This window comes from Zea mays, chromosome 1, assembly GCF_902167145.1.
Source record: "Zea mays cultivar B73 chromosome 1, Zm-B73-REFERENCE-NAM-5.0, whole genome shotgun sequence".
Lineage (NCBI taxonomy): Eukaryota > Viridiplantae > Streptophyta > Magnoliopsida > Poales > Poaceae > Zea > Zea mays.
The window spans coordinates 235,466,160-235,475,549 of NC_050096.1; the positions used below are offsets into that span (position 1 = coordinate 235,466,160).

At 42.4% G+C, this 9,390-nt stretch overlaps 1 protein-coding gene across 1 annotated transcript; it reads right to left on the reverse strand.

The window, feature by feature from the left end:
• Positions 1 to 5,064: 5,064 nt before the first annotated feature.
• LOC100285890 (uncharacterized) lies at positions 5,065 to 8,807 on the reverse strand. The gene is made up of 3 exons (NM_001158780.2): positions 8,414 to 8,807; positions 8,075 to 8,211; positions 5,065 to 6,192 (listed from the first exon to the last, which is right to left on the reverse strand). The coding sequence occupies exons 1-3, from the start codon at positions 8,672 to 8,674 to the stop codon at positions 5,511 to 5,513; spliced, it is 1,080 nt and encodes a 359-aa protein (NP_001152252.2). The 5' UTR covers positions 8,675 to 8,807; the 3' UTR covers positions 5,065 to 5,510.
• Positions 8,808 to 9,390: the final 583 nt, after the last annotated feature.

Sequence of the window (9,390 nt, forward strand, 5' to 3'; positions counted from 1 at the left end):
CTACATGCACCTTTCATCATGAAGATGATTGAAGTTGTGACACAGTTCCGATATGAGAAAGGTACTAGACATCAATCTTATACCCCCTTCTGGATTGATCCCAACAATCCAGCATGGCGTTTGAGGAAAGCCCCTTCCAGCTCCTGTGCACATACTTCTGCTGGTCCTTCTGCTGGTCCTACTGCTGCTGCCGGTGCCTCGCGTCCCTCCCCTGGCCGTGGATCTCCCACGCCACGTGGTCGTGGTCGTGGTCGAGGTCGTGGCCGAGGGATGGGTGCCCGCTTGGCCCATGGGATTGCGGCATTCTTTTCTATGTGCCAGAATATTTCTGCTGATGTGCATGAGCTGGCAAGGCGTTAGCGGGAGACTGACGACAATCTTCGTCGTCAAGCTTCCACTATGGGTATGCCTTTTGCCCCTCGCTCGCCTGACGTGCCTCTTCATCCGCCTCTCCCGGAGATCAATGAGTGGCACCAGCAAGCCTACGGGGTGCCTTTTATGTCAGCAGACGAAGAAGAAGAAGAAGAAGAAGCTTACTTTGATGATCGTGAGCAGTTTGCCCCGCCTCCCTACCAAGGGGATCCGGGTCAATCCTCATCTCATCCTCCGCCCTAGGATCCTTCAGGAAGTGCTCCTCCCCCGGATCAGTCTGGGGAAGAACACTTTGCCTCTCACCTGGTGCATCATTTCTTTGCTCTGCATCATCCTCCGCCTTTGTGGTGATCTTTTGATTGGTGACTCTCTCCTTTTTTGGTTCTTGTTGCCAAAAAGGGGGAGAAGGATTCCTATCTTTGCAGTACCTTTTATTTATGTAATGAACATCGGTTTGTAATAATTATTATTAGTCTATCTTGTGATGCATGGCTTAGAGGCCATAAACTTTTTAAATGATGTGATGAGATGTGATATCATTATTGTAATAGCCAGTAGTAACTTTTCATATCTTATGCTATGCAATAATGAGCTTGTCTGTGTAATACTACTCTTTCTATCATCACACTCTATAATTGTGTTGCATCCCTCAATTTTTGTGTATTGTGTTGATTGTTCACTCTCTCTAAATATGTTGCAAATTGACATATCAAGTCAATATTAATATCACAAAACTCATGCACATATTTAGGGGGAGCTACACATCCACAAATACTTTTATCTCGCAAGTGTTCATAATTTTTAATTTTTATCTCTACTCTAGTTTGTTTTGGCATCAATCACCAAAAAGGGGGAGATTGTAAGTGCAATCAACCCTAATTGAGGGTTTTGGTGACTAAATGACAAAACAAACAGAGATTCTAACAAGTTTGCTCCTAGCATGTACACAGTAATTCTACAGACAGGAGAAGCACAGATCTTACGAGCATAAAAATAGAAAGCACATCAGATTTAAAATTCTACATCAAAAGGCATGCTCCAAGTGCCTGGAAACAACGGCAGTGTTCTTTTTATAAATTCTTGAGTTATAGGAATCACCGTGCAATTAAGAGGGATCTGCAATGGTTAAGTAAGTTATGCAATGAGCTAAGTTCAAAATCCTTTGAAATCATCTTCGAGAACATTTTTCCAGATCATGAATGCCCTTGAGAAAAACCATTTTTACTTCCCACAAGAGTTCCATCTTTGTTCTCTTCAAAATATTCAAAAGTTGTTTTTCAGCCCTAGAAACCGGTTCAACCGGGCCTAAAACCGGTTCAACCGGTTTTGGGACTGTTCCTCTGCCATCCCTGCTCTGACCTGTCTGACAGTCAGAGCTGTCAGAAAAGTCATTGCAGATCTTTTGGGAAAACCGGTTCAACCGGAATTTTTCCTGGCTCAACCGGTTTTGGATCCGGTCGAGTCTCCGGCTGAGTAGGTTAGTGAACCGGGATCTTCCTGGTGGAAACCGGTTCAACCGGTTCAACCGGTTTTTATCTCTTTTCTCCCAACGGCTGCCAGCTTTTGGGGGATCCTTTATATACCCCCCCACACTCTCTCTTATTTACTACTGCCTCTCCCACGAAATCTTGGCTGACCAAACTCTCAACAAGTGCATTCATTTCACCTCTCACACCCGCAATCGCATCTCCTTCAATCGCTTGAAGGATCCTTGGTGTGAGGTGAACTCGATCTAACACGCTGTTAATTTCATCTCGATTCTCCTATTCTCCTTGTTCTTGAGCTCGTTGCAAACTTAACCTTGTGCGGATTTGTTACTCTTGGAACCTTGTGTTCCTTGACGGTTAGAGGTTGCTTGGGAGTCTCCAAATTTGTGGACGACCCCAAGAAGTTTGTATCACCCGCTCTTTAAGCATATTTGAGAAGAGATTGCCTTGACCTTTGTGGTCGGCTTGTGGAGGATTAGGGTTGGAAAAGACCCGGCCCTTTGTGGGCTCCTTAACGAGGAGTAGGACACCTTTGTGGTGGTTGCCGAACCTCGGGTTATATTGTGTGTTCCTGTGTGTTCTTGTTAAGCGCTTTAAATTTGTTGGTTGGTTCATATTATCTATTCGAGTAGATTTTGTGTAGGGCAAGTCATTAGCAAAATTCTTCACTATTTCATATTTGTTTAATAGATTATCTAATCTAAGTTGAGTAGGTTCAAACTTGTTCAGTTGTAATCAAAATCAACTGAACCGGTTTGCACCAGTGCAACTTTAATTTAACCTATCTCGAAGTTTTTAGTGAAAATTTTTAGGTGTAGCCTATTCACCCCCCCCCCCCCCCCTCTAGGCTACTTTCACTTAGAAATAGCCCAAAGGCACATTTCTCTTTCAAAAGGCAAGAAAAGAACACCTGATAGAGCTAAGGTTTAGGCCAATCAAGTGGTCTATGAGGCCTTTTGACCGCACTGGATGGTGTACAAAGTATAGGTCAATGATAGCACAACCTTGGGTGGCAAGCATTATGGTGTCTATAATATTAGGTGGACCTTGAGAAAGCAGAGTGCACTTGCAATGTCTTGCAAATTATGCATTCCCTTGCTCACACACTATAACGATATGGCAAGGACGATGCTGGGAGAATACAAGACGTCGTAACAGTTTTGGTCGGAAGCCGTAAATACGGCTTGCCATGCCTAAACAATCTCTATCTATATCGCCTCCTCAAGAAGACGCCATATGAGCTACTCACCGATAACAAACTCAATGTTTCTTACTTTCGTGTATTTGGGAGCTAATGTTATATCTTGGTCAAGAAAGGTAGGCATTAAAAGTTTGCTCCCAAAGTCGTTAAGGGTTTTTACTTGGTTATGACTCAAATACAAAGGCATATAGGGTCTTCAACAAATCTTCGGGTTTAGTTGAGGTCACTAGTGACGTTGTATTTGATGAGACTAATGGCTCTCCAAGAGATCAAGTTGATCTTGATGACATAGATGAACACGAGATTCCAACGGCGCAATGAGGACTATGGCGATAGGCGATGTGCGACCACAGTAACAAGTGCAAGATCAACCTTCTTCCTCAATGATGGTGTAGCCCCCAACTCAAGATGAGGAACATGTATCTTAAGATGATAGCATGGATCAAGGGGGAGCACAAGAACAAGAAGGAAGAGAGGAGGAAGGAATACCACATGCACCTTCAACCCAAGTCCGCACCAACATTCAAAGGGATCATCTGGTGGATCAAATCATTGGTGACATTAGCAATTGAGTTACTACGCGTTCACGTATTGCAAATTTTTGTGAGCACTACTCTTTTGTTTCTTCTATTGAGCCTTCTAGGGTAGAAGATGCCTTACAGGATCCGGACTGGGTGTTGGCCATGCAAGAGGAGCTCAATAACTTCAAGAGAAATGAAGTGTGGAGCCTGGTGCCACGTCTAAAACAAAATGTTGTGGGCACTAAGTGGGTGTTTCGCAACAAGCAAGACGAGTACGGGGTGGTGACAAGAAACAAGGCGAGACTTGTGGCAAAAGGTTATGCCCAAGTCGCAGGTTTGAATTTTGAGGAGACTTTTGCTCCTGTAGCTAGGCTTGCGTTTATTCATATATTATTAGCCTATGCTGCTCACCTTTCTTTTAAGCTCTATCAAATGGACGTGAAGAGTGCTTTCCTCAATGGGCCAATCAAGGAGGAGGTGTACGTGGAGCAACCCCTAGCTTCGAGGATGACAGGTACTCCGATCATGTGTACAAGCTCTCTAAGTCGCTTTATAGACTTAAGCAAGCCCCAAGAGTATGGTACGAATGTTTTAGAGATTTTCTTATTTCTAATGCTTTCAAGGTCGGGAAAGTTGATCCTATTATTTTCACTAAGACCTGCAATTGTGATTTGTTTATATGCCAAATATATGTCGATGATATAATATTTGGTTCTACTAATAAAAAATCATGTGAGGAGTTTAGCAGGGTGATGATACAAAAATTCGAGATGTTCATGATGGCTGAGTTGACTTATTTCCTCATATTTTAAGTAAAGCAACTCAAGCAAGGGACTTTCCTCTCTCAAACAAAGTACATATATCTAGTTCATGATTCGCTCATGTAAAGCTACAGTAAACATTTGCTAATTATATATTAGTTAAGTTTAATAAATTTGTCTTGCCTTTAGTCTTCGTCTATATACCTAATTCTATAATTAGATTATATTTAATACTTGTAATTATTATTTAAATATCCGACGTGACACGGACAACCAAACACCTCCGATGACAGGTAGAGTGGCACGAAACAAGATCACATGGCAGATGGCACACCAAGTCAGGCAAGTCACATGGCAGTCCATCCATATTAGACGGGATGACGCTGAAGAACAGTTTAACGCAAGAAAAAGTAACACAGTCAAACAAGTTAGTATTAAAAAAAAGTTCTTCAATGTTATTTTTAGATATAATTTAAAGAAGGCCTAAAAAATAAAGAAATTTGCTATTACGCCATTATGAAAAACGGGTTTAGCTTGTATGCCATTAAGTGAATGGTCTTCACTGATATGCCATTTTTAAACGTTGTCTTGCAGACAAAATGCCAATGGTGGTAATTTGAAACATGAAAATATTTTTTCAATCTCCTCTTTCGGTTGTGGATTCCTTTGCCACTTTCAAACGACTGCAATGGAATTGAGCGATTAAGCACACACACAAGGGGGAAGAAAAACAAAATCTGTAGTTAAATAAAGCAATCCTCCTCCATGTTTGGGTATGGGATCACACATACAACACATATATCTCATTGTGGATTCCTTTGATGCTCTACATTATCTCATTGTGTACAAAAGAATACCCTCCGCAAATATCGTCTCCTCTATGTCATCTAGCATCTATAATTTATATGACCGAATATTAACGTTGCTACTCTTGGCGCAACATGCCCAATATAACATGAGAATCATGTAAACCTAATCTAGATACCATCTGGAAACATGGACGACATGCGTCTGATCTTCAGAATGTTCTAGCTCGCAGGAGCCAATTACGGTCCTGCTCTGCTTCGCTTCCAAAGCTGTAAAGGCTGGTGCCAACCTAATTACACGTTCTGGGCCTCCTGGAGTTCAGGAAAAATCATGCACATAACCAAGATTATATAGCAGTTTATTAATCGCGAGCCGCCTTGTTTCTCCAAGCAGCAATGGGCTTCGGAATGTTGTCAAAACGAGGGATGGGGAGAGGAAGAGCAAAAGCATCTGTATTTATGCTCCACTTGCTTGCTGACCATATGGATGAACTGGTGCTGGTCTCTGGCTCCTGGAACTCTGGAGTGCTGGATGATTTCCTTACAGTTTGCATGCCGCTGCCAAACAAAGGCTCCGCCATTGCAAAAAGATTCTGCTGGCTCTTGTTCATGTCTGGTCGACTGCTAGACTTTGGCCTCAGTGCCAAGCCTTTTCCGGCGCTTGCCAGAAAGTCACCGCCATTTTCCTCCCTCGGTAACAGCTCACCATCAGCTTTCTGGCGCCGCCTTACGAACCTTTCACTGTCACCATTCTCATCAGTATCACCATCAAGAGAACCTATCGTCAAGCTTTTGGTTTTCCTATTCTGGAGAGGGAATGGGTCGGAATTTGGCGGCTCCAGCCACGGCTCAACATCCAGAAAAGCAGATTTGCCTTTACTGTAAACTGCCATCTCAGTGCCTTCGCTTGTTTGATCTCTCTTTGGAGGTGGTGCAAGGCCATAGTATCCCTGCAGAAGACTCATAGCTGGCGAAACTTTGGGCTTTGGTGTTTTCAATATTGAATCCAAGATATCATTCTGAATGCGGTGTGGAGTACATTCCCTGAAATGATAATGTCGTTATGTCATGTAAGGTGCCTCATAGGAATAGCAAAATGGCTGTCATCTGAAGACTTTATAATATGTATTTAACTACAGTTATTGTGAAAGCCTTGACTCGACAAGCTAGAAACAAGAAGCACTTGCTGCAATAGCAACTAGAGAGAAAGGCCAAGATTTCGTGGTGCATAACAACCGAAAGCATGACACCGTATTCACCCAAAATATCTTGCAAAATGTCAAATGTCTGAAGTACATCTACTTTATGACATTATTTTAGACAGGTGCAGATTATAAACGCTTCAATGCTCAAAGGAGATTACCATAGCCACATAAGCAGAAGACAACTAAGATGTATTTGCATAGTGGTTTGCATGAACCGATAGTGCTCTTCACGTGTTGACTTATGTCCATAGCTAATACTGTGTTCACGTCAAGAAAGCTTAAAAATGCCAACACAAATATGCTAAACTGTCTTAGATATGTCACATGAATGTTCATACAGTCAGACCAAAAATATCAAGTTATATGCGCACTCAATTGATTAGCTGCATGTCACTAAAAGAAAAAAAATGTCTACAAAGAAAGATTCAAAGACTCTAGACTCCATCAAGATGCATGCATATTTCGTTAAAATCAAATTTTCCATAACAAGCCAAATCAAACTCCAGTGTGTGGGGTGACAGGTACCTAACAGGCTAAATCATCTGGATAGTCCAAAAGACCAAAACAACTCAAATAACTCTACAGGGACTGAAGAACACTTCTAAAATATCATGTGTATAAAAGGGAATAGCTAAAGAAAAACTCTTGCTTGCATTGAGCGCAAAAACAGGACACGACAAAAGCTAAAAACCCTAGCTGCATGTTTAGATTGCAGCAAACGTGGCAAGTCGTTTTTAATATTTTATACATCTCTACTATATTTAAGTGGGAGTTTCTCCCTTCATGTGTCGCGCAAGAGAAGTCCAAAAATGAGCGTGGTGCTAGGGTTCAAACCATAACCCTCCCCCTCCCATGCCCAGGTTTTTAACCATTGGAGCTCACAACCATTTGTGTTCAACAAAGAATAGATATTGTAAATATTATGAATATAGAAACCGTAGTAACACACGGGCAACCGACTAGTCTAGAGTAATGTATTACTACCGCATCCACAATTCAAAACCTCTTTGGGATTAGCAGGTATGAAAGGACTTTATAATTTATTTTCAGTTTAGCTTCTCCCCAATAACGGATCTCAGAGTAACCTCAATAATTGATGTGATGGGAGAACATTCCTATGGTTGTAGAAAAGTTTTTTTTTTGGCAACATCCATGTTGTTCAAACTTGAAATGATAAGAAACATTTTGCATGAGGACTACAAGGCTAAGCTCCCTTTTCAGTTGCTATTTCGAGTTGCATTACACACTTGATTTCACGTGTGAGTGAAATTCTATCAACTCCTTAAATAACTAGTGATTATCAATTAATACAAAAAAATACTCAAAATGCTTGAACAGAAACACACAGCATGAGGCACTGGTAACGTGGTTTATGTAGCAAGCCATGTGGGATTAGCATGAGACAGCATGAAACACAGCATGCGAGATTAGCAGAAGGAAGAATAACATCAAGAAGCCCTCAATCTATGCCAATCTTTGGAGATGGTGGCTATGGAGATCTTCACAAGTCATAGATGGTGATCATATGCTAGAATTGAGGCTGTTTAAATTGTTTATGGCTCCAAACATTGAACGTTTTATCTTTTCTTAGCTGTTTGCGAAGTTGTAATATCGTTACTAAGGCTGTATGCATGAAAGTGCAAAAGGTTAAAACTTGTTTCCATCATAAAAAAATGTAGCAAGCCATGCTGATGCTCGATACGATTTCTCAGTCTAGCTACCTGTCGTCACTCTCATATGAGCCATTCTGCTGGTAAGATGACGGAGGATGCCTCCCCGGGAGTGGAATCTGCAGTGTCTTGTGTGCAAACATCTGGAGATCAGCTGAGAGGCCGTTCAGCCTCTTAATGTCGGCTACCTACACAATCCGAATACACCGACCATTACCAAATCAGTTCACCAAAGACAAAATAGAAAGGAGTTCCACCCAGAACAGCTACCAAGTTAAAGAATGCTGCTGTTTTATATCCCATCTAATACTCCAATTTATATAATATTAAAACCAAGGCAGAAACCCTGCATAAATAACACACAACAGCACATCACTCCCGTCGCATTACCTCGACACCGTACTTGATGGCAACGCCCGCTAGGGTGTCCAGCTTGCGCACCCGGTGTAGCATGTATTGCCCGCACGATGAAATCGCCGCCGCCGGCGGCGACGATGCCGACGGAGACGAGGACTGCAGGGGGGACTGTTCGACGTCTACGGTGGCCGCAGCGCCAACCTCCTCAATCTCGCCGAGGTCGCGGGCCCCGCCGTCCAAGGACCCGTTGGTGCGCGGGAAGGCCGGGTCCTTGGGCAAATGGGGGCGGCTCATCCGGAAGCGCGGAGGCGGGAGATCTGAGCGCGGAGAGCGCAGATTCGGGGCGCCGCCCCGCGGATTCGCCGTCGGTGGCGCGGTGATACAGGATACGAGATGGTATCAGGAATCAACGAGGAAAGAGGAGTGGAGAGGAGAGCTATCAGCCTATGACAGGTTTGGTTACTTGACGCGGGCACGCGGCTCGGGGAAGAAGAAGCAAGGGGGCGCTAGAACCGTGGCGCACTGGAAGTGGGAACGTATGCACAAGACACTTTCGTGCATGCATAAAATCGGTCTCGATCTTTCATCTTACAATCTCCAGCGGAAGCTTGGTAATTTTTTTTCAAATATATAGCTAGTCACGAAGAAATAGCGTGAAAGATATTTTTATAAAACACGTCATTGTTAATTGAAAGATCTAAATTAATTTTGTACATATATACATGAAGGATCCTCTATATCCTTTGACGTTTTTAATCATGGGAATATATCGAGTTAAAACGTGCAAACTAATACATTGATGGAGCTGGAAGGGTGTATTTAAAAATATATCACAAAAGATACAAGGATTGTTTTGAAAGCAGATACATAGTGAAAGGGTATTTTGAAAAATTATCATGTATATACCACGGAAGGTATAAGAATCGTTTTGAAAGCTGATGCACGGTGAAAGGTGTTTTGAAAAATTATTATGACGGTTTGTTTCTATAATAATTTATGTTAAGTGGTTA

What these genes read in the sequence shown, in the direction of transcription:
- LOC100285890 (NM_001158780.2), bottom strand. Translation starts at nt 8,674, where the DNA reads ATGAGCCGCCCCCATTTGCCCAAGGACCCGGCCTTCCCGCGCACCAAC. An exon ending in CCATCAAGTACGGTGTCGAG is followed by an intron (nt 8,212 to 8,413) that starts GTAATGCGACGG and finishes CGGATTGTGTAG; the next exon opens with GTAGCCGACATTAAGAGGCT. An exon ending in TCATATGAGAGTGACGACAG is followed by an intron (nt 6,193 to 8,074) that starts GTAGCTAGACTG and finishes TTATCATTTCAG; the next exon opens with GGAATGTACTCCACACCGCA.